Source organism: Anolis carolinensis, chromosome X (assembly GCF_035594765.1).
Source record: "Anolis carolinensis isolate JA03-04 chromosome X, rAnoCar3.1.pri, whole genome shotgun sequence".
Taxonomy (NCBI): domain Eukaryota; kingdom Metazoa; phylum Chordata; class Lepidosauria; order Squamata; family Dactyloidae; genus Anolis; species Anolis carolinensis.
In genome coordinates this window covers 3,123,235-3,151,158 of record NC_085847.1, presented here as the reverse complement: position 1 = coordinate 3,151,158, position 27,924 = coordinate 3,123,235, and the positions used below count along the sequence as shown (strand labels likewise).

Below are 27,924 nucleotides of genomic sequence, written 5' to 3'. Positions count from 1 at the left end.
ATAGGGCTGCGTGGAAGGGTCCTGCGTTGTCTGAATCCACACTGCCATATATTTGGTTAACATTATAGGAAGCGAGTGGCGGATGACGAGGGCCCGTCCACCAGCGCAGCTGCCAAGAAAGAGAGAAAAGGCGCCGGTTTTGGAGACTTCAGTTCCTGGTAGGCAACGGATGGTGGCCAACACAAAAGGGACCATCCACAGCCAAGTCTGGACTCGAAAACCATTTCCAATGTGACAGACCAGGTTGGTGCTTTTCTTCCCACCCACAAAAAAGCACATTCCCTTCACATGCCTTTCATTTTCTACGATGGCTGTTCTTGGACAGTTTCTAACCTCTCCGTGTTGTGACTTGGTGAGCAGTCAATATGTCAGGGCTCCAGAGTGACGTGCAAAGGTGTGAACTGGGCTCTATCCCTTTTCTTCATCAGGCTGACTGAATTGACCAGGACCAGAACATTTTGGCACTCAGAACATACCCAGAGACCCTGATAATAGGGGACATTTGTATATATTAACTAAGATTCCTGCTCAGGAATTACCTGTGTATTGCTTTGGAAAATAGCCCCTTTCTTTTACAGCTCCATTTATTTTATTTTTTTAAAGAATGCCTTGATAGAAAAATCGAGCTGGGGAAGATTCCAATTGAGTTTGTCCCGGATCATGCCAGCAGAGTGTTGTTATTTTATGATCTTGCCAGGAAATTAGTCAGCCATGTTTTCTAAGATCTTTGCAGGAGTCTGAGCTCGTTGGGAGGAAATTATTGCTGCGCTCGGTCAAGAACAAGCGAGAACTTCAGTGTGTAGGGTATTAAACAATAGCATTTTTCTACCGAGAAGTGAAAACGAGTCCAAAATGTGACGTTTGGACAGTTTTGTTATAGATCTGTTAATATTGTTTCTGGTAAGTCAAGATATAATTTCTAATTTATATTAATGTAGGCCTTTTGATGCTTTAACAAGCTTGTGGAACAGAATAAAATAGAGATGCACATGGTGCATGATATATTTATATGGACACACATGGTCTGTTAATTTGTGTACATGGAGAAGACTATACCCACCTGTCTCTGTGTTCACTCACACAAACAGCATCAGAGAGGCCTTGTCTGTCCTATAGTCCAAAGGTGTCCAAAGGGCTTCCTGCCACACCAGTTGTCTAAAATACCCATAGCAAAATGTGATACCAAGAATGTGACTGTTTTGTGAGTATACTCAACATGTTCCAGGGGAGGAGTAACCACCAACGGAAGCAGTGAGCTCAACAAAACAACTGAAGGCTTTTATTGTGATACCTCAAATAGATACAATAAAGTGAAACAACAAATTGTGTACAGTATTGCTAAGACAAAAAACCAGAAAGAAGCCACGTCAGCTGCAAAAGAAAGCAGGGTTTAAAGTGTTTCAGCATTGAGGCACAATTCAATCGCCACCGAGGGCTTCTCAGAAATCCCAGTCTGTTTAGTACATTGTCTAGGATGGGTTGTTTTTCGGCTAACAGTGTATGTGGCGCTACCAAAGAATGACCCTGGAATGCGGTTTCATTCCATTTCATTCTCGCCCCATTGGTCTCATATACACACATGTAATGCATATCCACATAGAGATATGGATATCAAAATGTGACAATCTGGGAATGTCAGTATAAAACACGTTTTATCATTGAAGCTTATTATCTCAGTCAAAAAATAAAGTCATATATTGAAAACCTCACGTTTCGTAGTCAATAATGCTGGTGACACTCTTATTCAGAGTCAACATGAGCTCTTCCTTTTCTGGTACTACCAAAGTCTGGTTTGAGCTGGCATCCAAGTGAGTTTGGAGTATTTGTCACAGAGGCCCATGACACACAAAATACAGCAATGGGGAGAGGCATTGGTTGGCTTCAACTTGCCACATCAAAACAATCAAATAGAGCACAAACTCTGGGCAAGACTAAAGGCAATGCTCTCTCCGAGTCCCCTTTCCTTGTGGGTTGGGACGACGGCCTTCTGCATTGTTACAGAATGGCTTCACGTCCAAACCCATGCGGACAACAAGATCGGCAACACGCAAAGGCAAGCTTTATCTGGGGGGACAAGCTGCAAATGTTACAACGGAATACACTGCAAGTGTGGCGTTTCTTCCAGCGGTTCAAAGGCATCCACAGCTATTAAGTCTCCTAGACGGAGCTGCTACATCAAAATCGGTGCGCACAACTGTAATGCTTACACCAAAGCAGCGAGAAAATGAAGCAATGGATGAGCTAGTTCAAAGGAGAGCGAGGAAAGGGGACTGGTTCGGCCACAACGCCCCATTCTGGGAGTTGTAGTCCAAGAAGTCGCCGCTCCAAGCTCTGGTTCAAAATGCACAAAACCCTCTTCACATTGAACATTAGCACACAGCTCACTAACACAACCACAGCAGAAGTAACATCTTGGCTAATGGGATTTTCCTTCCTTTGAGGGAACTGTGCATCCCTTCCTCCACAGCCGTCCGTGGGGGACACTCACCTTCGAAAAAGATTTGAACTGCCGTCCGTTATGTCATATTGTCTGGTTATTTTACGATAACCATGGCTATTGAGGTCAAAACAAATACACACACACACTTCAATACACTTTGCCAGCACATCCTTGTCTGTGCCAATGAACATTCTGCCCAAGAGCCAGCTTGTAGTCAGTTCATCTATCCAAACAAATAAAACAAAAGCGGGGGAAAGACCCTAGTAGAGGATGCACAGGTGTTCACAAAAGTCGCCGTTACAATTTATAAAAAATATATATATATAAAATAAATGTTAAGACCAACAGTAATAAAAACAACACAGGTAACAAAAGTGCTCAAGTCGGGAGGGGAAGCGCAAACTCGCCCAGAAAGAACACGCGCACGACACCCTTAAATAGAATACATTACAAAATAGGGTTGTAGAGGGAAAGCGTTTTGTAAAATGTTCAAGTATTCTGCGTTTTTGAAAATGCTGGCAAGTTCAGTAACCAGACTGAGAGATCAACCATTTTCCAGCGGGATCTGGAGCCGAGGGTCTCCCAAATGGCCTAAGAGGTGCACCCGGTTCTCCAACGGAGAGAACAAGGGGGTGCTATTGGACAGGCTTCCCAGCCTAGACTACGACCCCCCCCCCTCCTTTCAGAATCCATGCAACTATTGCCAGGGTTGTTCCCCAAGGCTGTATCGCCACCAGTAACTTACACTTGGTTTCCCTCCCAGCCATTTGGGACTCTAGGGGCAAGCTTCCTTGTTATCTCAATTTTTGGCATCCAGAGGAAAAGAAATGTTTCAATGAGGGCTTCTGTGTCCATGAACCCAGAGCACCATCAACACATTGCATGTAAACCGTTCCAGAGACTGCTAGGAAATGAGTCGAGGGGGGGCTCAACCTTTCTCCCCAACTTGTATAGTTTTCCCCTTCCTCCAAAGCAAACAGGCATTTGAAGTCCTGCAGGGAGGGGGATTTGTAGCAGGGCAAAGGACCAGAAAACCCCTGCTCTCTGCTACTGAATCACAGGGGGAGATTAGTGTCAGAAAGTGGCATGCACATTCTCACATAACAAGCAATTTGACCTGCCACAAGTCAGCCTTGAATACAAATAATGCAATAATGCACCGACCAAGTGGTTGAAACCCTCTCTGAAGTTCCCATCCTTCACTGTTTTTTCTTTCAGAGTCTTATCTCTGAAAAATTTGCCATAGACGAGATAAAAATGCACCAAATGAGCCTACTATTGGAAAAAACCCACAATGTTTCTCTCTATGAACACTTTCCTAGCCAGTCACAGCGTTCAAAGCCAAGAACAGTGGCTGCTTAAGAGTTGTAGTGTACACCCTGTGGCCAGCGGATACACTGCCACGGGGAAATGTAGTTCAAACTCTTCCTTACTACAGTCACAGAGCAATAGAGGGAAGAGAAGGAAACCAGAGCTCCAGATGAAAGGATTTTAAAGGGACTACACAGTTAAGTTCAACTAAAGTTACTAGTCAGGGTGGGCAAGACAGAGCTTTCTGTGTCACAAACCAGCAGGACACAAGAGGCCAGCCGGGGCCACTCTCTGCGCTACTTGCTCCAAGTCCATGGGGAATGGAAGGAAATGCACTGGCTGCGGTTACTACGGGAGTAAGTTACTAGAGGGACAAGTCTGCGCCCAAGGCAGCAACTTGCGGCTCTCCGAGAAACCTGTTTCTGGCTCGCAGAGCTGCGGAGGGCGCTGAAATAATCCGATATAAATCAAGGTGGCATCTGGTTCACTGCACTTTCTATCGGATACTGGGCTGAACATTTATGACGCCCAAAAAAAACTCATTTGCATTAAATAAAGCACCGGAATAAAGGTCATTCGATGGAACAGGGTCTGAATCTAGCTGTCATGAAGACAGCTCTTTGGATTTGAATGCCTAAGAGGTAACTATATCAACACACATTTTAAATAGATATATTTCAATATTGTCTTCGTTTTGCATCACAGTGTAACCATATGACTTCCCAAATGGGTCGCTTCAGGAAAGGACTCCTCAACCAAAACAGGGGCAGAGAGGACATCATCTTCAGAGGATATGAAATGTATAGGTAAAGTGCAGTATAGAGTCAAAAGCCTATTAAAATATGTTAGCAGCAGCTATTCAGGAGAGACATCGCAAAGCTACACAAGTTCCACTGTAAGGCTTTCCTATCAAATGTCATGCTCTCCGCAGTTATGTAGTGTCGGTGAAAAATCTCTCACATTGCTCCTCATGTCCTCATTTCAGAACAAGGATCAATGCAAAAAAAAAAAAAAAAAAAGACAAACCAGGACGTAAAAAGTATTTAAACTTCTCAAAAGCGCGTGGCAGAAAAGTTCCCTCGCAGGAACTCTGCGCACTTAACGCAACAGGGTGGAAGCATCTGCTGGAGTCGCCCCACGTCACAAGCGGCGGCCGGGGAAAACCAGTGACATGCCAATGTTTTCGGCCGCTGAAAAGTACAAAAATGTGCTCAGGGATGATTCAGCCAGCAAATCAAATGCCCCTTTTAAAAAACTACCTCGCTACTTTTTCTCTCTCTCTCATTCTGTAATGACAAAATTAAGTCAGTTTGCCACTTCCTAACCTGCTTGCCGACTCTCAGCAAGCAACAGGGAAAGACTCCGGCCACTTACGACACCGAAAAAATAACGCATTGTGGGGTTAAAAGCTGCAGCAGCAGCAACCCCTTCCCTCTCTTTGTCCAGTGTGTTAAAACTATACAACGACATGGAACCAGCCATCAAACGCCAAGGAGGGACACCTCCTGCTTAATGATACAGCACCCAACACGTCTCACGTGGACACATTAAAAACACGAGCTGCATCTTTGTGTGTCTCTTGAGACATTCTTCCTTCAAAAGAGAGCGAGCTTAAAAACGCTCCTAGGAATGTAACAATTGAGGTCAATCTATTCTACAGTATTAGTTATCAAATGAATGTTTCCCCCTTCCCTATCTTTATTTCTCTCTCGTTTCCAACTTCAGTCAATAAAGCTGACTATTTAAGCAATCAAGTCAAAAGGTCTGTGCGGATTGTAACACACAATACTTTCTCAGATGGACTGAATACGTTTTGTTGCAAATCGACCCCAGAAATTGCTATCTATGAGAGATGTCTCATCCCCATACATTCTCTCCGCAGGACTCCTACACAATTCAGGCGATAGGCAAGAAAGCATGCAGAGCAGAAGGGAACACACCAAAAGGCCAATTGTCCAAAGAGAAAATACTTACTAGGAAACGTAACTTGCCAGTTAAAGAAGGATCCACTTAGAAAAAAGTTCCATCCAAAACAACTGTTCACACAGGAACACAGATACAAAAAAGAAGGGAACGTACACAAAGAGAGAAAGGCAAAATGTGGCCTGAGGATGATGGGGTTGTGGCCACAACATGACACACGACAGAGTGTGGAGGTTTCAAAAAAATGCACGGATAACTCCCAACTGCCCCAACCGCCCTCCTCGCCTCCCTGGTCTTGGATAAACGCATGGTCCATCGAGAGAGAGCCGGGTTCCCATTTACTCCCAGCCATTGTCTTTGATCATGTGGGCAAGTTCGATGATGAATTTCCCTTCTTTGTATTTCTGACTGCTCTCAAAGGCATGCTCCTGGGCAAGAAGGGAAAGAGAAAAAGACACACTTGCATTATAAACAATATCTCCAACATAAGTATATTTCCACATTAAAGGAAGAGCCAGAGCACTTTCTTTCATTCTCAGTTCAACCCTACTTCCCTGGATCTCTGTCAAGAAGAGAGCAGGCAGTCTTAGGGCAAGTCCCTCTATCCACTTTCAATATTGTTTTTTTCCCCCCAGTTTCTTCCATAAGTGTCCATAACCATTCCTGCCATGCCTTCTCTTTGATGCTTGGACTAAATCTAGATGGCAGGTGCTGCTGCTGTCACTGAACTAAGTCTGCGCCAGCCCTGGCATGAGTTAATCCATTCAAAAACCTAAAGAATTAACTTTAACTGAATATATTTTAGTTGTGTGATGAATGTAATGAATTCAATATGTACTAATTTTTCATGACCTTAAGTTTAAGCTACGCTATAATGAAGTTAACTATATAGTCTTTCCTTGTAGAGAGAAAAAGTGGAATATAAATCAACAACAACAAAACAATAAAAGTAATATTTTAAAACATTCAATACAAAAAAGTCAGGACTTGCCCGAGTATTATGATGGTGATGTAGTTGTTGTTGTTTATTTATGCCCCACTTTTTCTCTCCACAAAGGTATCTCAAAGAGGCTTGTCTAATCTAAAGACCCTGGTCCTAAAAGCACTTCAGAAGGGAATCTCTATCCCTCAGTCAGAACCGAATGCATTTGAAGCTGTTCAATAATGTTGATGGGGAAAAAAATGCAAAATCCAGAAGCGACTCTGTTCCTCATTCCACTGCCTTGGTTCTTTCAGCATAAAACCTGCCTCTTTGCTTTGCCTTTTATCTCCACTAATGGGCTTATTTGTAGGCTGTGGCTTTTTTCTCCCCGCAAACAATTCTGGGAGGAAATTGGGACTGATAGAAAAGACATAAAAGACAGATGCACTCCGATGCTCGCCACATCCAAATCAAAAGCAAGGATAAAAGAGTTCAAGCCCCTTTGCCAATGCAATCCTTCAACAAAAGTGCTCCTCTATGAAGCCAAGCCATCTGGGCCCATGCACCCAAGGTACACACAATGGCACACACAAGAATGTTTTTGTCTCCTGAAGTTCAGATGGGAAAGGTAAAGACGCTGCCATTGGTGCTTTTCCGGCCCTCTCCCTCAAAGACTCTGGGACTAAGAGGAACAAGTAGGTTCGTATTCAAGCCATGACTCTGGCATAAGGCATGCTGCGGATATTCACCCCCCTTTGCCCAAAATCCCCCCCAAAAAAGGACAAGACATTAGACACAGTCATGCCCCACAGTGGAGAATCACTTACGTATTTCCATCCAAGGGTGGTTTTGCAGTTTTCGCAGTAAATATCGGCGACTGCATGCAATCCCGTCAAAAGGACTCTCTCTTCTGCAGGACCACAGCCCACATTCACCCTGGGAAGGAGAGGCGGAGGAGGGAGAAAGGTCAGCTAGGCCAGAGGAGTCCCTTTCCCATTAGTATCTAAGTTTTGCCCAAAACATACATATTTCACTGAAACTATTTGAAAGATAAGACCCTTCACTTTCCTCCTGTCCCAAATGAAGTCAGAATTAAATGCCACTGAGGCTCGTTGAGCATCGTCGCTCGACATTAGAACAAAGGAAGCACTGTATGTTCACGTTTTGAGTTGCTTTCGAGTGCAAAAGCTTCGAAAGAGCTCATATGTGTCTATTTATTACTAACTAGGAGGGATGGGCAAAGCACTGCCCTCCAGATTGTGGGTGGCAACTCCCATCATTCCTCACCCCTGGCTTTGCTCGCTTTAATATGATGCCAACATACCTGGAGGGATGCAAGTTGCTGCCCAGGGCTTATGGCTCCCCAGACATTGCTTGGCTATAACAGGAATCAGGACCCTGGGCTAGCCAGGTTGATGCTCTAATTCAATGTCATTATGCCTGGCTGTGGACTATGCTGCCTGGAAGTCTGGAGGTTTTTAAGCAGAGCCTGGATGGCCATCTCTCAGGAGAGGTTTGGTTGTGTCTTCCTGCCTGGCAGAAGGGGCTGGACTAGATGGCCCTTGAGGTCTCATCCAACTCTGGGATTCTATTATGCTATCTGAACTATTCCAGCAAGCCAATCGTACATCACACTACTACCCCTGTCCTATGTTCTTTCACAGACTTTGAGAATTGTCATTACACTTACACTGAATTAAAGAGGTAGGCTCGTCCCTGGCTTCCCTGAAAGGACTGTTAAGAGAACAGAAGATATGTTTGTTATGAGAGGTTTTGAAAACATCTTATCAAATCATAAAACAACATTCATTCCCCCCAATACAGGACTATTATAATTTTTCCTTTTGTAATCCACATTCAAACTGAATGTTGAAATTGATACATTTTCCATGAAAATGCAGTCACGTTTACTCTTAAAGCAACAATCCTCCTTTTGTTTTATGATGCGGAAACATTTGCCCAAGGCAAAGGTGGGAAGCACATGGCTCTCCAAGTTGATACTGGACTCCAATTCTCATCAATACTCAATGATAAGGGATGAAGGGAGCTGCAGTCCAGCAGCATCTGGATAGCCACACATTCTTTATCCCGGATCTATATGGCATGGCGTATCAAAATGGTGAGCAATGCGGGGAAAAAAGGTGTAGAAATCCAATGTTCAGCTCTGCAATACTCAACACATCAAGCAATCCAACCTGGCATTCACCATGCCTCTGCCTTTCATGTTGCCAATACAGGAATAATGGCCTGACTTGCAGGATTATTGAGACAAAAATGAAATAACGGTTTGTGAAAATACATTGAGCACTCAATAGTCAGCCTCTTGGTAATTTAATTTCACTCCTCTCTTGGGCACTCGTTTTTCTCTTTCATTTATTTGCTCTCCTTTTATTCCCTTTAGCTTATTTCATCAACAAAGACAGCAAAATGTGCAAATGGTTTCTAAGGGCACTCTGTGGCCAACGGCACTCTTGCCATTTGTTTGCCTAAGTCAAGACAGCCGAACGCGCGGCAAATGCAGAGATACGATTTACAGGCATATTGATACAGAGTGGCTATCATATGAAATGCGCGTTGCTTTCAGTCAAAGCAGCATTTTCATTAGGCAAAAAGGGGACGCAGATGTAACTGGAGAATGTCGGACTTGAAATAATCAGAAAATATATGGCTTTGCTAAATGGGCCAGCTCCATTACATTGTCAACCTTTAGGAAACAGATAGTTTCAGAGCTAGGCTCCTAATGAACAGGTGTTTGTGAAACATCTGATTTCCCTTTACTGCCACTGGTTTTAGAATATTACCATGTATGAAGTGTATTTCTTCAACCCTGGAAGAGCTTGCTTTGTGCATTGAATGTCTTAGCATAGAATTGGGCTGTGCCATCTAAGTCATCCTGGTGACAAAGCACAACTGTGCATTTACCAATCTCTTGTTTTTAGTTAGTATTTAACTAGATTTTTCTCCAAGGAGCTCAGGTTTGAAACTATGAAATGCAACAGATGCTTGATCTGACTGAACAGGTCTTATAGGTCCTAGTCCAAGCTCTAGCAAGCCCTGCTGCCCTCCTGATATTTTAGACTACAACTCCCATGATCCCCAGCCACTGACCATGCTGAGTTTAATGGGAGCTGAACATTAATCCTACTGTTAGTCCTGAATAGAGTAGAAACATTCAATTGATTGTGGCTCCAGCAAGATTCTCAATGCTACAGAATGCTGGGATTTGTAGTTGAGTGAGTCGCCAGCACTCTTTGGCAGAGAAGAGTAACGGTCTTGTAAAATCATAACTCCCATGATCCCACATATATGGGATCAAACTGCATTCATTCTACAGTGTAAATGAGCCTGGTTTCCTCTACCTGGATGACGGGCTGAATTTTCTTCATTGAACCTGCTGGTTGTAATATAACTGTGTGTTACGTTAAAAAATGAATAAGAAACGTGTACAAATTACAGCTGTTCAAATGTCAAAGTGTCAGCGGAGGAAAAGAAATAGGCAATTTGTTTGGGACTAAATGGGAACCTCAGACAAAATATTTCCTTGGCACCAATCAAACACCCGCCTATCAATGAAATATATACAAGGCAAATTATGGTACAGCAATTGCTCAATTTCTATGTTGTACAGTTATAAGTGGTTCAGAAATGTGCCATTTATATAAGTTATTACTAAATCACTGTTTTTCTTTTCAAACATGGCAGTCCCTGTACTTGATACATTGCTAACTAAAATGGGGGGAAACTCTTGCCAGAAGTCATTGAAGTCAAGCTAAAATGTTGCAGAGAGAGAAGATATTCCTAAGGAAGATGAAACATTCTCAAGGATATTCTTGTATCCGTTTACTTGTCAAGTATAGATTGTATACTCCATTGCCTTTCAACTAAACATATTAACTTGATCTGCAAAGCAGACTTTGCAAGCTAAGCTGGAAAACTGCCATGGGAAATGCCCCTTTGACAGAATGTGTGTCCATCATATCTTCTGAAGTCTTTTAAAATTATACTGCTGGGAAACTACTCTTAAACTCTTTGTAATATTGGACATTCCCATTACAAAAAGAAAAAAAATCAGGAAAAATTGTATCAGTATGAGAATGGAGAGAGAGGTTTATTAAAGCTGATATACTGTATATACTCGAGTATAAGCCTTGTTTTTCAGCCCTTTTTTTAAGACTGAAAAAGCCCCCCTCGGCTTATACTCGAGTGAGGGTCCTGGTTGGCTTATATTTGGGTCAGCTTATACTCGAGAATATATGGTACATTTATTATTTTTCTCTATTATTATTGGTATTATTACATTTATTATTTTTCTCTATTATTGTTGCTACTATTAGATTTATTTTACTCTATTTTTATTATTATTAATACATTTATTATTTCACTCTGATCTTATTATTATTGCATTTATTATTACATGTATTATTTTCCTGTATTTATTATTATTACATGTATTATTTTACTCTATTATTATTAAAAGGATACGTAAGCACATTTACATTGAAGAAGATGAGAATAATGATTTGATCAGAGTTGGACAGTCTTATCTCAAATTTGAGCTTTATGTAAATATTCAAAAGCATTTAATCTACTGATGCCTCAATTAATGTAATTTTATTGGTATCTATTTTTACTTCTGAAATTTACCACCCTCGGCTTATACTGAAGTCAATGTTTTCCCAGTTTTTTTGTTGTAAAATGAGGTGCCTCGGCTTATATTCGGGTCGGCTTATACTCGAGTATATACGGTACATTAGATCTGGTCACACAGCATCTGACATTGTATAGATTAATATGAACCTAAATGAGCATCTCAGCTAAAGGAAGCCTGAACTAGAAGGTTAATGGCATGGAACTAATTGAATATTTTATCTACACCTCCTCAGCAGGTATATAAATGCTAGTCTGGAAATTAATACTTGAGGTTAATATCTGCTTTGGTAGAAAGAGTATTTACATATATGGAGAGTCAGAATTTCAAACACTACTGGAGAAAGCTTCACAGAAAGTGTGAGTTTAGTTGGATATATAGTACTTTGAAAATGAAGGTAGCAGTTACTTCCAAATAGTGAGCCATTATCATCATCACCATCATCATCATCCTGCTTTTATTCTTTCTGGGTGGAGACCCAAAACCGCTACACAACAGAAGAGATGGCGTGTGCGCATTGCACTTTCAAGAATTTAGCAATAAAGTTATGCAAAGTAATAAAATTGGTATTAAAAATATGCCATCTGTATAATTCATGACATTATCACATTCTATTTTCATTAACACTGATTTTGACGATCTTATATGTACCATCATCAAATGCCCAGACTTCACCAAATTAATAATTTGCTACACTTTACTTTCGCAGTTGACGGGAGGGGTTTTTTTGTGATCTGGTTCTTATCATTACTTTTCATCTATGATTCTGGATGGTCTTACTTCAGATGCAAATCCTTAGCTACTTAAAAAAAGCACTGCATGTAAAAACATGTGGTGCTTTACTGAAGACATGCTAGAAGCCACATTATAACCAGTGGCACCTTCCTACCAAAGCATCTTCCTAGACCAGAGGTGTTAACCTCGTGCCCCTTCAGATGTTTGGGACCCCAACTTCCAGAAGCCCTTGCCAGCTTGTCCAATGGTCAGGAATTCTGGGAGCTGAAGCCCAAAACAGCTGGAGGGCCACACGGTCCAACACCACCAACCTAGACTCTCCAGGATCTATCGCTACTGGAGAATAATAATGACAATATCTGCCAAACAGGAATAGGCTAAAAGAGAATGCAGAACACAGATGTCAAATGCTATTCTATTCCATAAGGCAGCACCAGTTCAATATTAATTTGTTTAGATTTCATTGCTCCCCTCTCGGCAAGGTTCAGAGCAGATTGCAAATCAGTTTTCTTCCCAATGTTACCCTTAAGAGCACTGCGGGTTAATTTAGTTATGACTAATTTAAGTCCCATTTGATTTCAACAAGTCTGTCCTTTGTATGACTAAGTCTGCAACCAACCCAATGTCCTGAAATATTCATGCTCAGTTATAGGTGGGAAAGGGAGACGTAACGCTTCTCATCTGTGGCTTACAGCCATATGGAGATTTTCTTTTTAAAAAAGAATTATAACACATCATGTGCTAACTCTAATTGTTGCATAATATCACTTCATTTCAGGGGAATGGACTTTGCAGGCTTCACATTATTCATCATTTAAGTGAGGCAGACCAGCCTTGTTGTTAAAGAGAAATAACAAGTACATTTAAACATAACCGATACAATACACATAGTGCCTCTCTTGTAGCTTTGATTTGTTATTTCGTCTAGACAGAAGGACTTGGGATAAGACTAGTAATATCACAGTCACAATCGGCCATATCTGCCTCTTACATAATTTGTATACAACAGCAATATTAGTTTCAATGAAGTGATTGAATTGATATTGCTATAGCTCTCTTTTGGAGTTTCCCAGTATGGCATTCCTACATCAAAGGTATGATGAGCATTGAAGACGTTCTTATTTGTCCCAGATCCACTAATAGAGGAAAGTGGACTCACACCTGAATGGTTGAGGCCAAAGACATACTGGGAACAAGGTCTCCCCTTCTCCATTTTCAGTTGTGGGAGTCATTCTCATTACTCCTGCACACAGTTTGCAAACTCAGAAGTGTCCGGATTTATTTTGAGGGCAACCATGACTCAGCTTCTTGCACTGGTCTCAGAAATAGTCCAATACAGTACATTCACATCCCACTCTATCTCTGACTTGCAAATGTATTCAATTTGAAAATTAAATACTGGCAAGATTCACAAGTCTGGCTGAAATCATCACATTTCCTTCTCAAAATAATATTAACTGGTGCGACAATATTTAATGACATGGGCAAATCCCACACAATGTACGCAACAAATGGTCAGCAACTGCATACAACACTTGTTAACAATTCAAGGAGGTAGATATTAGACAAACTACTAGTAGCTACATTTAACCTACTAGTAAATGCATCTTTGCCAGGATCTGCATGTAAACTGCAACAGTTTGACTATATACATTTAGACTTTAATACTGAGAGGAAAAATATGGATCATATGAAAAAGATTATCTTCCTGACAGCCAGAGTTCCTATGTCTTGCAGATGACAGAGAGGTGATCCAATTCAAATGAACGTGAAAGGAAACAGTGATAAAATTGGGTTGCTGTGAGTTTTGGCCAAGAAAACTCACAGCAACCCAGTGATTCCGGCCATGAAAACCTTCGACAACACAGCGATAAAATTCCCTCTATTTTCAGGACCAAAAGGGGGGAAAAAAACATTCCTGTCATTTTTATGTAGGATAATTGCCTACAAAGATTTCAATAAAGGACCCTGATTGGGTCATTGTGCATTTTCCAAGCTGTATGGCCATGTTCCTGATTCTCAGTTGCTAACTAAGTCCTTCAAAGAAGAGATAAAGGAAGAAGAACAAAAAATTCTATAAACACCAATCTTCAAGAGCATGTTCCACCAGGAATGCTCTTATTCAATAAGTAAGAGAAAAACCCATCACACTAAGAACTCTTTTGTTTTCCCCCCATACAAACCATTTCTCATTCCAAATTATCCAGAATTAGTCATTTTATCCAAAGTAACCATCAACCCTGATAATTGTGGTTCACTTTGATGGAAACTTTCTCTTTTACAAAACAGAACACTTAGCTGTGGCTTGGCAGAGTCCAAACATTCTTCAAGGAGCACCTAGACAGCAACTAAAATTACGTAAACACGTAATAAGTATTTCTAACAGAGTCTTCAAGTTGATGGACTTTAACAGTTTACAAAACAGGCAACAAGTAATGCACTAATGAGACAGGCCACTTGCCTTGGAAATCAGCTCATCGTGATTAGCTAGATGGGCTCTGCAGTGGATACAGCTGTATGTCCGGTGACAATTTGGCAAATAGGCCTGAAACGTTTTGGATTTTGTCATCTTTACCATCTCTGTCGCTGGCTCCTCACTCTGGTCGGGGCTGGCACTTGAAGTATTACAACTTTGCTGAACTCGCTGGCAAAAGAAACACTGGAAAATGCAAGCAAAAGCCGTTGTTGTTCTGGAGTGTGTGTGGCACAACCCACACAAACGCCACAGAAGAAACAGTTAAAACCTGGAACGAAAGGGGAAAAATGTATCAGATTCTCCAAGCCTTCTGATGGCATACATTTCCAAACACACATTTCCTTGTCAATCTCACCATTAACAGAAGATTCCAACAAATATGCACATTAGATGACGTATAAGATATCTCCCTAGTTAAATCAGGTGCTTGGTTTAGGATCCCAAATGGGGAAAGGGTCACCATGAAGTGGACTGAAGAATTATCCTCTGAGGATTCATAAGGCTAGATCAGGCATCCTCAACCTGTGGCCCTCCAGTTGTTTGGGCCTCCAACTTGGGCCTCCAAGAGTCAGGAATTCTGGGAGTTGGAGGCCCAAACAACTGGAGGCCTGCAGGTTGAGGATGCCTGGGCTAGATGATCCCTAACACCGAAGAGCAACCCTTTCAAAGGGGTTATCTCCATGTGGATGATGGACCCTTGCTATATATAACCTGCTTCTGGGATAGCAATTACAGGGAGATGAAGCAGGGACACTTTCCCCACTGTCAATGTATCAGATGGCACTAAAACAGGGTCTGCTGAGCACAAATACCTGCTTCCAGTCCAGTATTTCAGGTAATCCCAGTGGAGTTGAGCACACATGGAAATGAAAAGGGGCCATAAACATGTAACTTGATAATTTGACAAGAAAGTACAGAAACCAGGCTTCTGTCTCCAGCAAAAACCAGACTGATCAGAGGTCAGAGGGGTGGCAAGACCACCTCCGAAGTGGGCTTCATTTGTGGCTACAGTTCCTGCTGAGAAACTTGGCTCTTTTTAGGGTTCATCTGGTTTCTGAGTTTTTTAAAAAAAAACAAAACAGGCCATGCTGTAGCCTCCTTGCTGCCAAGAGCTATTTGACTTGTGGTAAGATTACTATGGCTATAACATTTTATATACCAAGCTCAACAAAGTCTCATTAGCTGATTTAGAATCACAAAGCTAGCATCAAGCAAGCTGTTTCCCAATTATGTGCAAACCATGCTAGTTAACAGAAGGATGACAAAACAATTTCTAGAAAAGTGTGCCATGTAGCAATGTAAAATGACTGGGAATTTTTAAGCCACGCAAAAACATTTTCCTGGGGGTTTTTTTCAGGAAAAAAATTAACAAGAAATTGAAATACAAGCAGCCCCTGAGTTACAAACATCTGTCTTACAAACAACTCATAGTTACAAATTGGGCTAAAAAATCTACCTCTCGAAAGGGAAATCCATCCCTAAAAAGTTTATTATAATTAAGGAACGATGTCTCCACTGAAGCTTTCTCACCAATCCTTTCTACAAGTCACATTTTCCTACTGGGCATATTTATTACACTTAAGAATTTTAAAAACCCAGTTTTTTTTATAAGCAGATCCTATATTAGAGCTGCAAAACTGTTGCAACTTTATGCAACTTAGTATATGCCTCTTGTATGTATTTTATATGCTATGTAGTATGTATCTTACCATATGTAGCACTGTGCGAGAAAGAAACAAGGGAAAAAGAAACACCACATTGTGGAATATAAATATGGTCTTTTATTTGAAGAGAAACAGTTTCATGCAGTTACAATTTGACTAAGCTAGCAGCATATTTGGATACAAGATTTAGCTCAACACTGAAAATACTGAACTCTTCAACAGAATACTATTATAGGAGCAACAAAGGCCACATTGTAAAGTATTCTCATGAGGGTGCCAGTACCCATCTTCACCTTGGAGTCGAGCATCTGTGTCTATATTATATATTTTATACTAAGTCTTACATACAGATCTCTTAACTAGAGTTTCAAGGATTTTATTCACTTTTTTCTACAGTGTTCAAAGTTTCCAATTTTTCGATTAAACCAACCAAAACTATAAAAAGTGTGTGTGTGTGTGTGTGTTCCCCAGGCCTCCACATCTCATCCTAAAAGGCCACCTCAAAATGATTTTAGAACCATTTTGTTATTATCAAACCCATTCTATTGCTTGTTTCATAGTTCCACATCCCATTAACATTTACATTTTTTTGTGGATTTCATTGTGATCAGGATGCTTTATCATCTGAATCGCACCGTGCAAGAACTGTCAGATATTAACAATGTTAGCACCCACTGGAAGTCTTTCCAGATGATGTAAACGATTACACGTTGCATTTCTTAGAAGTTTTAGTCTATGCTAAAATAAACTGTTAGCTAAGACACCCCCCTTTCCTCCTTCCTTGGCCAATCCCATGATGCTCCTGTTTACACTTTATGGGAGGGGATCACCAAATTTTCCCGGGCTTTATCCACAGTGTGTCCCAGATTGGTTATTTTTAAAGGAGCAACGGGAGATGAATATTTTCAAAGTGGTTTAGCAATTAAAAATGATTACAACATAATATGCAAAAAACATGCAAAAATTCAGCATTAAAAAATAGCACTATCAAAACAATTTTAAACATGTATTTTAAAATTATAAAACAGTTTTAAAAGTACATTTTGAAATACAGTAGAGTCTCACTTATCCAACATAAACGGGTCAGCAGAATGTTGGATAAGCGAATATGTTGGATAATAAGGAAGGATTAAGAAAAAGCCTATTAAATATCAAATTAGGTTATGATTTTACAAATTAAGCACCAAAACTTCATGTTATACAACAAATTTGACAGAAAAAGTAGTTCAATCCGCAGTAATGCTATGTAGTAATTACTGTATTTACGAATTTAGCACCAAAATATCACGATGTATTGAAAACATTGACTACAAAAATGCATTGGATAATCCAGAGCGTTGGATAAGCGAGTGTTGGATAAGTGAGACTCTACTGTAACAGCATCCATTCACAGACCTTTACTTAAGAGCCATACATTTTTTAAACCTGTCTGAATAAGAAAGTCTTTGATAGCCGATCAAAGACAGCAAATAACAGAGAAAGGAGCTGGGCAAAAGGGTAGACATTTGGGAAGTTATGGGCTATATCTGTTTGTTTAAGACTCAGTGGGACAGGGTCGGACAAACAAGGTTTGTAAATTATAGGTTTTTACAGCTGGAAAAATAAGCAAGCATCAAACCTGGTAGGTTTACAATGTTTCAGAATAACTCAGAGCACTCAGAAAATGGAACCCACAGGTACTTTCTTCATGCTTGGTCACTTGCAAACTCACAGCAGACACAGACCACCTTGGATTTTTGGTCACAAACTCAAAAAAGAGCAAATGCTACTATCTATCTATATATGTGTGTGTGAAAACTATTAGGTAGATGCAACCAATTGGCTTAGACATCCAACAGAAGCTAAGCCCCACACGACTGAACAAGGCAACTTTTGGGGTGCAGAACTTTGGAGCAGAATATCTCCTGGAATGCCAATCCATTTGAGAAAAGTAACAAACCCAAAGAGGGGCAGGACAAGGAAGTTGTTCAAGATATAAACACCAACAACTCACTGTGAGATGGGACAATAACCTCAGATCCCAAGAGGCCAGCAATAAATCCAAGAGGCCCAGTGGCATGCTAGGCAAGGAAACAAAACAACAGCATCTGAATTCACGGTGCACTTCGGCTGAACCATAAACAGATGCAGAGTTTTAAGCCATTATACAAGTTTCATCAGAAGGAGAAGCATCCACTGCCGGAAGCTTTATATATGAAGAAGTCAGTCAAGTGCCCAGACTGCAAGGCAATTGTGGATTACACACCAAGGGGCCAAAGGAGAAATGATTCTGTATAGACTCAAGTGGATACAGAATAAAAGAACCTGAGGAATGAAACTGAAAGGGCGCCTGGGCTTCTTGACTCAATTATTAAAGCAAACCGAGTCAGCATTACAAACCCAAACTACGAGTAAAGTAATGATCAACAGAATAAAAGGATTTGACCAGAGCTGTGCAGGTGATACTTCACCGCTTGATCCTTTTGAGTTGAGGATGCTTCAGGACTAGACTGGTAAGGAAACAGATTATAGAAAGGGCAGGGTGGTTGCCTGACTAGAATGGCAGTATTATTTTCATTTAGTCAGAATTCTCAAGAATACCAAAGGACAATTCCTGAATTTAACAACTTACAGGCATTTAGCCCATCATACTAACATGAGGATCCTCTCCCTCAATGTAAATTCCCACCTGGTGATTTCCTATATTAAAAAAGTATCAGCCAGGGTACTGAGATGATAACAAAAGATACACTACATATATACAAAAAGCCATCATGACCGAGTGCCTCAATAACATTGTGAAAAAATAATCTATTGTTCCTTTTGACAATAGCATTTATTGTAAATGCTTAAAAAGTCATTGAGATAAGTTTGTTTCCCACAATTCTAAATGTCCTGAATAGTGTGCTGAACAAATCTGATGTGGCAAAGGGCTTCTAAGGTCAGAAGGAACTTTTTTTACCAGAAAAATTTCCATTCAAAGAAGTGTGAGGTACAGTTTTCTCTAACAACCATACAATTTCTACCGACAACTTTCCCCAAGTGAGAATATCAGGTAAAATTTATAACAGCGGAACAATTATATTCTTTTCCTTAAAATCCATACACCAAACGTATGGCATGTTTGCTTTCCTGCCTACCAGCATGACATCATTTGAATTAAGGCATACGTTTGGCAGTCCAGCAGCAGCCAATCTTCAGCACCGTGGGCTGTCTTCCCTCAGCACCCGGATGTATCAACAAATACTTAAGCATGTTAGCTGCAAGAGAACAAGATCGGCATGCGCCAGATCTTTGCCTATTCCCTTAGCCACAGGCAGATTTGTTTAACAATAATGTAGATAACAAATCACTTCAATTGTATGCATTGCCACTGCTATTTAAATAATCATCCCCATTGCTTGCACTATCACATCCACTATCAACCACCAGTGAACATCAGGTACATAAAGACAAAGACGGCTGCAGTTTTAACAAGTTAAACTCAACACAATTAAACTTAATTTCAAATAAGTATGCATAGAGCTGGATATTGTAAAGTTTCCTAAAATGCACCAAGTTAACCAATCACTTGTTGTGTCCCATGAATACATATTTAAGATCATTTTGAGGCATAAAAACAACAGAATTATTTTATGATAACATGCATAACCTACTCAGAGCTTTGGAATCAATTCAGTCTTCACTCCAAGCGAAGTGAAGCCCCCAGGATCTCCCTCTCGGCCTTCCTTTGTCTCACCTTCGCCCCAGCAAGAGACAAAACAGTGGGTAGAAAGGGAGCTTTCGCGTCAAAGAAAGGCAGAGAGGAGGCAAGCACCAGCCTGGGCCAAAGACAGCCGGGACCTGGGCGAAGCAGAAGAGTCCAGCCAAAGGTGCTGCTTTCATGCGACCCTAGTGAGGCGGCTCTGGCTTTCAAGGAGCTTGCCTCGGCCTCCCTTCAGGGGAAATAAAGGGGAGGGAGGGACCTCCTTCTGACGAAAAGGGGGACGGGAGAAGCAAGGGGGGCTCTCCAGCTCCTCCTCCTCGTCCAGCCTGGGGGCCATCCCTGGAGGCAGAGGATGCCAGGCAAACCATGAAAGGGAGAAAAAAAAGACACACAAGGAGGAACTGAACTGGTGCTAGAAAGAAAACCTCAAAAGCAGAAAAAGAAAAAATATGCAGGCGGGGAGGGGGTCAACGAAGTCAGCATTAGATGTAGGCGAAACGTCAGGAGAGAATACTTCTGGAACATGGCCACACAGCCCGAAAGACATACAACAACCCTGTGATCCCGGCCATGAAAGCCTTCGACAACACATTGAAGTCAGCATTACCACCAATAATAATGCCTCTGAGCATGTGCTGAATATTTCCCTGCCCCTCTGAGCTTCTCTTGCCTTTACATGGCTCAGATTCTAAGCTGCATCGATAGAACCATAGAGCTGAAAGAGACTGCATGGGGCATCCAATCCAAACCCCTTTTTCCCTGTAGGAAACACATATTCAAAGCACCCCTGACAAATGGCCATCCAGCCTCTGTTTAAAAGTCTGCAAAGAAAGAGATTTTGCCACACTCTGAGGCAGAGAGTTCCACTATTGTACAGCTCTTACATTCCGGAAGTTCTTCCTAATGTTCAAGCGTAATCTCCCTTCCCATCATTTGAACCCACTGTTCCACTGAGTCCTAATCTCCAGGGCAGCAGAAAACAATAAGAGTCCAATATTTAGATGGATGGAAGTTTGGTCACCTGAAATCATTGTCATGCTTTGGGCCCCACAAGTAAAGAAAGGTCAAAAAGTTCCAGAGAGGGGCGGCCCCAAATGAGCCAAGGTTTGAAAGCAGTGAATCTCTCTGAAGAGGGTCGTTGAATGTAGTTGTAAATCACTTCCGTCTACCTTTTGCAACTATTTTAGAAATGATTCCACAAAATCATTAAGTTACAGCTATAAGTGTTAGAATCCTAGAATTGGAAGAGACCCCAAGGGGCTATCCCAGGCATGGGCAAACTTCGGTCCTCTGGGTGTTTTGGGCTTGTTGGGAATTGTGAGAGTTGAAGTCCAAGACACCCAAAGGGCCAAAGTTTGCCCATGCCTGGGCTATCCAGTCCAACTCCCTTGTGCCATACAGAAAGATACAATCAAAGCCCTCCCAACAGGTGGCCTTCCAGCCTCTGCTTCAAACCCTCCAGAAGAGACTCCTATATTCATTCTCGCCTGAGGTGGTTGGATGATCGAAGGGCAATGTTCAACATCTCCTTTTCCTTAGGAAAATTCTATGGCAGGGAAGGAATGTTGAATGAGCCCTTCTTTTATGGACAGGGGCAATCTTTTGAGGACCAAGACCTCTGAGGGAGAGGGGGTGTTTAGACAAAGTGGAGAGAATGGGACTTGAGAGCCTTGTTTAGGAATCACAAAGGATGTCCCATTATTATCATTATTATTATTATTATTATTATTATTATTATTATTATTATTATTATTTTCTTGCTGATCAATTTTATGCCTAGTCTTTGACGGGTATATGTCCTCATTTGACACATAGTCAAGAAGTGTCAAGCCAAGTGTCCATCTCAGCATTTTCATTTCCATTGTGTTCAGGGCTTGTTTGTGTTTCTTTGTTGCTGGCCAGCACTCTTACTGAGCGAACAACTATAGTGTCAATCTTAGCCTTGAGTTGTTCAAGCATTTTTGAGTCACACAGAATGCCAGTAGTTTGTTGCCATTTCAACAAGACTGAATTTATTTGTGACCATATGTCTGGCATTGTGTCGCCAACTATCGAGACCAGCGACCCTAGGTATTTAAACTGGTGGCCTTCTTTAGTGCTTGTCCATTGATTTGGATTGTTTATCCAGTTTGAAGGCCACATTTGGGTATGTTCAGTTGAAATCCATTTTCACCTAGTCTTGTCCATGGCGTACAGGGAACATACAACTCCCCTGCTGCGTCAGTTCCACTGGCTACCAATTTACTACTGAGCACAATTCAAAATGCTGTCTTTAGCCCAGTGGTTCTCAACCTGAGGTCCCCAGATGTTTTTGGCCTACAACTCCCAGAAATCCCAGCCAGTTGACCAGCTGTTAGGATTGAAGGCCAAAAACATCTGGGGACCCCAGGTTGAGAACCACTGCTTTAGCCAATAAAGCCCTAAACCTGTGGGTCCCCAGATATTTTGGCCTTCAACTGGCTGGGATTTCTGGGAGTTGGATGCCATAATTCCTGGGGACCCACAGGTTGGGAACCACTGCCCTATACAGTTTGGGCCCTACCTATCTTCGTGACTGTATGCAATATAATACTAACAATACAATATATTAATATTAATTATATATTACATTTAATAATATTTCAATATATTGATATAGTACAATATAGTTTTTTTTCCATGTCAGGAGCAACTTGAGTCGCTTCTGGAGTGAGAGAATTGGCCGTCTGCAAGGACGTTGCCTAGGGGACGCCCGGATGTTTTTACCATCCTTGTGGGAGACTTCTCCCATGTCCCCGCATGGAGCTGGAGCTGATAGAGGGAGCTCAACCGCACTCTCCCCAAGTGGGATTCGAACCTGGCAGCTTTCAGGTCAGCAACCCAACCTTCAAGTCACTTAGTCCACTACGCCATCAGTAGAGTCTCACTTAATTACAATATAGTAATTTATTGCCAGTATTGTGCTATGCTAATAATATAATATTGTATGTAAATTTAATTTGTAAGCCGCTCTGAGTCCCCTTCAGGGTGAGAAGGGCAGGATATAAATGTATTAAATAAATAAATATCTCCCCCTATGAACTGGCATGGGCTCTAAGATCTGCCGGGGCCCCTTCTCTTGGTCTTGCCACTGTCACAAGTGCAGTTAGTGGGGACAAGCCCCAACACTATCCTCCTTCCAAAAAGATTTGAAGACTTGGATGTTTAAACAAGCCTTTGAGAATGCCTTGTCCCATGGTGCCGCAATTATGGACGTAGCACTGCACTTTAATCCCATGCCCGTGTTCCTTAACTACAACTTGCACTGTCCCATTCCCTTATTATTTACAGTTTGTCCATGTTTTATGGAAGTTGTCACCATCATAGGTTATTGGGCACCATTCTGAGTTTAAATTGCCGCTCTATATGCTATTGCTTTTACTTTTTGTATCCGTACTGTTATGTTTATTTTATGTGTTATTTTAGGCAATTTGTGTCACAAGTAAGCCACCACGAGTCCCTTTGGGGAGATGGAGGCGAGGTACAAAATAAAGTTGTTGTTATTATACAGTAGTCTCTCACTTATCCAAGCTAAACGGGCCGGCAGAATGTTGGATATGTGAATATGTTGGATAATAAGGAGAGATTAAGGAAAAGCCTATTAAACATCAAATTAGGTTATGATTTTACAAATTAAGCACCAAAACATCATGTTCTACAACAAATTGGACAGAAAAAGTAGTTCAATACGCAGTAATGCTATGTAGTAATTACTGTATTTACGAATTTAGCACCAAAATATCACGACGTATTGAAAACATTGACTACAAAAATGCCTTGGATAATCCAGAACCTTGGATAAGTGAGATTCTACTGTATTATTATAATTTGGAAGCTGCTCTGAGTCCCCTTCGGAGTTGAGATAGAGCAGGGTAAAGATAAAGTAAGTACAGTAGAGTCTCACTTATCCAACATAAATGGGCCAGCAGAATGTTGGATAGGCGAATATCTTGGATAATAAGGAGTGATTAAGGAAAAGCCTATTACACATCAAATTAGGTTACGATTTTACAAATTAAGCACCAAAGCATCATGTTCTACAACAAATTTGACAGAAAAAATAGTTCAATACGCAGTAATGCTATGTAGTAATTACTGTATTTACGAATTTAGCACCAAAATATCACGATGTATTGAAAACATTGAGTACAAAAATGCGTTGGATAATCCAGAATGTTGGATAAGCGAGTGTTGGATAAGTGAGACTCTACTGTACAGTAATTACAACATAACATTACTACATATTGAACTACTGTGTTATAATTTGGAAGATGCTCTGAGTCCCCTTCGGAGTTGAGATAGAGCAGGGTAAAGGTAAAGTATGTAAATAAATAAGGGCCACAGTCTGAGGCCTGAGGTCCTTTGTAAGACAAAGAGGTGCAATTTCAGCACCTCAGGACGGGCCTCTGTCAGGAATGTTTTGCTTGTGGAGGCAGGAGGGGGTTGGACTGGATGACCCGAGTCTAACAATCTCTCAAGTCCACGGCGGGGTTTGGATATTTCAGGGGGGAAAGGCTAGGCCCGAGTGTCTGACTGGACAGGCCCAGTCTGGACAGCAGGGGAGGTGCCACCCGTCGCTCCTGGCAGGAGAAGCAAATAAACGCGCTCGCCTCTGGCCGGCTCTTAAATATCCCCCTCTGAGGGTCACGTGCTGTAAGGAAAGGGCCAATCAGGGCTCGCGCCTCCGGCCAAAAGCGAGCGGGGCCCCTCCCCCCTGTTAAGACCCCCTCCCCCTCCCGCACTCGCTTTTCTGTGAGGAAACCAAAAAAAAAAACTCTCTTCTTTTTGTCTCCCCCTCAGAGCCCTCTTCGCGTTTCCCTCGACGGAGAAAGTCCGTGGCTTACCTGCCGCCGCGGAGGCCTCTCTCCCCACACGGAACTCCCTCAAGCCCCCTCATGCTCCCGCCCTCCGTCTCCCTCCTTCGCGGGCGGGCGGCCGTTGCTCGCCTCCTTCCCTCGCGCCGCTTCAGCTTTGTTTTGCTTTGGGCTCGCGACTCTCTCCTCCCTCCTCCCCCTCCAAGCCCCGCCTCCAGCTTTTGATCCTCGGCTCCGCCCCCTTGGGGGGGGGGGAGGGAGAGAAGCGCACGCGCGTCCAGCCCTCCCAAACTCAACTCCCGCCGACCAATCAGAGACGCCTCTTTCCTCCCTCAAATTAACATACCTTCTCCCATTGGACACCATTCCCTGTCCTTCCTCTTAATCACCTTTACTTTTTTCCCCTCCCTCAGCATGAGGACTTCATTTCCCAGAATCCCTGCGCCTAATCAAAGTGATGGGGCTTCTGGGAGTTGGAGTCCAAAAACTCCTGAAAGAACAAAAGGCTGCTCTGGAGAAGTGAAAAGTTTAGGAATGAATCCCCAAAAGAGAGGGGTGAAGGTCAGAGATGGATGGCTTTAAAATATATATATATATATAATTATTATATTACTATTATATATACAGTAGAGTCTCACTTATCCAACACTCGCTTATCCAACGTTCTGGATTATCCAACACATTTTTGTAGTCAATGTTTTCAATATATCGTGATATTTTGGTGCTAAATTCGTAAATACAGTAATTGCTACATAGCATTACTGTGTATCGAACTACTTTTTCTGTCAAATTTGTTGTTTAACATGATGTTTTGGTGCTTAATTTGTGAAATCTTAACCTAATTTGATGTTTAATAGGCTTTTCCTTAATATCTCCTTATTATTCAACATATTCGCTTATCCAACGTTCAGCCAGCCCGTTTACGTTGGATAAGTGAGACTCTACTGTAATAATAATAATAATAATAATAAACACGAAATCCAGCATATCTATCTTGTTTGCTGTGTCATACTATGTCATTGTGTCAATAATAATAATAATAAATGTTAATTTTTTCGTGTCAGGAGCAATTGGAGTTGCTTCTGGAGTGAGAGAATTGGCCGTCTGCAAGGACGTTGCCCAGGGGACACCCGGATGTTTTTGATGTTTTTACCATCCTTGTGGGAGGCTTCTCTCATGTTCCCGCATGGAGCTGGAGCTGACAGAGGGAGCTCATCTGTGCTCTCCCGGGGTAGAATTCGAACCTGGCAGCCTTCAGGTCAGCAACCCAACCTTCAAGTCGCAAGGCTTTTATCCCCTAGGCCACCGGAGGCTCCTGATATAAATAATAATAATAATAATGTTAATTGCTGCTACTCCTCCTTCCTGGAACAGTGATGATGAGGAGTCTGCATCCCTTTCCCCAGGAGGTTGCCATGGCAACACTCTCCCCTCCTCCCTCTGGGGACCATTCCCTGCCAATCAAGCTTGGATGGCCATCTGTCAGGGGTGATTTGATTGTGCTTTCACTGCATGGCAGAAGCGGCTTGTACTGGATGGCCCAATATTTCCCAGTTCTTTGATCTGAACTTTCTGTGCGAAAAATACAATGTTGCGAAACTGAGGAGAGTACCCTTCAAGTCAATAAATACAATGTTTTTGAGTTGTTCCAGGAGAAGGTGGCACAAAGAAAAGAGAAAGGGATAGGGGGAAAAACTAAACATATTCAAGCAATATATATATATATACACACACACACACACACACACACTATAGATATTATTATTATTACTTGAAAATATAATAGAAGCCCCAATATTATCACTGTATGCAACCAACGTTTACAATGGACACTTATTTTAATAAATAAAAATAAAATTGGGTTGCTGTGAGTTTTCCGGGCTGCATGGCCACGTTCCAGAAGCACTCTCTCCTGACGTTTCGCCTACATCTATGGCAGGCATCCTCAGAGGTTGGAAACTAGGCAACTGGGGTTCATACATCTGTGGAATGATGCCCAGGGTGGGAGAAAGAATTCTTGTCTGTTGGAGGCAAGGGTGAATGTTGCAATGGATGACCCTGATTAGCATTAAAAGGCCTTGCAGCTCCAAAGCCTGGCTGCTTCCTGTCTGGGGGGATCCTTTGTTGGGAGGTGTTAGCTGGAATTCCAGACAGGAAACAAGCAGGGCCAGATATATATATATATATATATATATACACACACACACATATATACACACACACATACATATACACACATACACTGTAAATATCTATCTATCTCTCGTATCTATCTATATGCACTTTTAAGCCAAGCTACCTTTATAGTGACTCCAAAGGGATGCAGCATCACTTCCACTTTGCTTTTAGGCCCGTTGTCAACTGGGGAAAAGTTTCAAGACTTTGTGGACAAGATTCAATGTGAGTCGATAGCCAGATGCTAGTGTTGCAATGGCTCCATCGTGTGGTTGCATTTGCGTTTACGCTCTCCGCTTTCAGCTAATTTCTATGCACACTGCACATATCTATAGTGCAAAAAAAAAAATGACAGAACAAGACAATATTTAAAATAGCTCTCCAGAATCCTAGAGTTGGAAGAGACTGCATGGGCCATCCAGTCCAACCCTCTTCTGCCAGGCAGGAAAAACACAATCAAAGCCAGGGCACTTCAAGTTGGGTCAAACTGCACTAATTTTACAGTGTAGATGCAGCTTGTATCCACGGATTCTGCATCCACAGATTCCGCCATCAGTGGCTCAAAAATGTATTTCGTTCACAATCCCAAAAGGCAAAGCCTGATGTTGCCATTTTACATCAGGGACGGCAGACGACTGCACAATTGTATATAATGGGACTTAGAATCCATGCAACTTCCCTGGAGGTTTTTAAAACAGAGGCTGTCTGGCCATCTGTAGGGAGTGCTTTGTGTCTTCCTGCCTGGCAGAAGAGGGTTGGATGAGATGGGGGTCCCTTCCAACTAGGATTCTATCTATGTATCTATCTATGTATCTATCTATCTCTATGTATCTCTATCTATGTATCTATCTATGTATCTATGTATCTCTATCTATGTATCTATTTATCTATCTTTGTATCTATCTATCCATCCATCTTCTTCTCTGGAGGGCCATCTATCAGGAGGGCTTGGATGGTGCCTTTATGCCTGGCACAATAAGGCTGAACTGGATGACCCCTGGGGTCTCTTCTAATTCTAGAATTCTATGAAATGCCAACAAGTACCAAAGGCCTGGTGTCAACATCTTTTCCTCCTAGCTCTGAACACTTGAACACGTGAACAAAATCCCTGGA

At 41.8% G+C, this 27,924-nt stretch overlaps 2 protein-coding genes across 4 annotated transcripts in view; one reads left to right on the top strand and one right to left on the bottom strand.

Moving 5' to 3' along the window:
• The window catches only part of ppil2 (peptidylprolyl isomerase like 2), a 59,458-nt gene extending 57,749 nt beyond the window's left edge, over positions 1–1,709 (top strand). Inside the window, exon 20 of the mRNA XM_003225117.4 lies at positions 69–1,709. Within this exon, the coding sequence (XP_003225165.1) occupies positions 69–162 (94 nt within the window). The 3' untranslated portion in view covers positions 163–1,709. The remainder of the gene's footprint in view (positions 1–68) is intronic.
• Positions 1,258–27,112, bottom strand: ypel1 (yippee like 1). Of its 3 annotated transcripts, none has more exons than XM_062958344.1 (5): positions 26,936–27,112; positions 14,441–14,723; positions 8,287–8,330; positions 7,424–7,532; positions 1,258–6,102 (listed from the first exon to the last, which is right to left on the bottom strand). In XM_062958344.1, the coding sequence occupies exons 2-5, from the start codon at positions 14,555–14,557 to the stop codon at positions 6,013–6,015; spliced, it is 360 nt and encodes a 119-aa protein (XP_062814414.1). In that variant the 5' UTR covers positions 14,558–14,723; positions 26,936–27,112; the 3' UTR covers positions 1,258–6,012. The 3 variants fall into 3 exon arrangements, with proteins under 3 accessions (XP_062814414.1, XP_008115568.1, XP_062814415.1); XM_008117361.3 differs by lacking the exon at positions 26,936–27,112 and adding an exon at positions 24,667–24,860; XM_062958345.1 differs by lacking the exon at positions 26,936–27,112 and adding an exon at positions 19,755–20,041.
• Positions 27,113–27,924: the final 812 nt, after the last annotated feature.

Excerpts from the sequence above, each read along its gene's own strand:
- ypel1 (XM_062958344.1), bottom strand. The coding sequence starts at position 14,557 with ATGGTAAAGATGACAAAATCCAAAACGTTTCAGGCCTATTTGCCAAAT. Across the intron at positions 8,331-14,440 it reads ACGATGAGCTGATTTCCAAG|TCCTTTCAGGGAAGCCAGGG; the intron begins GCAAGTGGCCTG and ends TTCTCTTAACAG. Across the intron at positions 6,103-7,423 it reads CCACCCTTGGATGGAAATAC|GAGCATGCCTTTGAGAGCAG; the intron begins GTAAGTGATTCT and ends CTTCTTGCCCAG.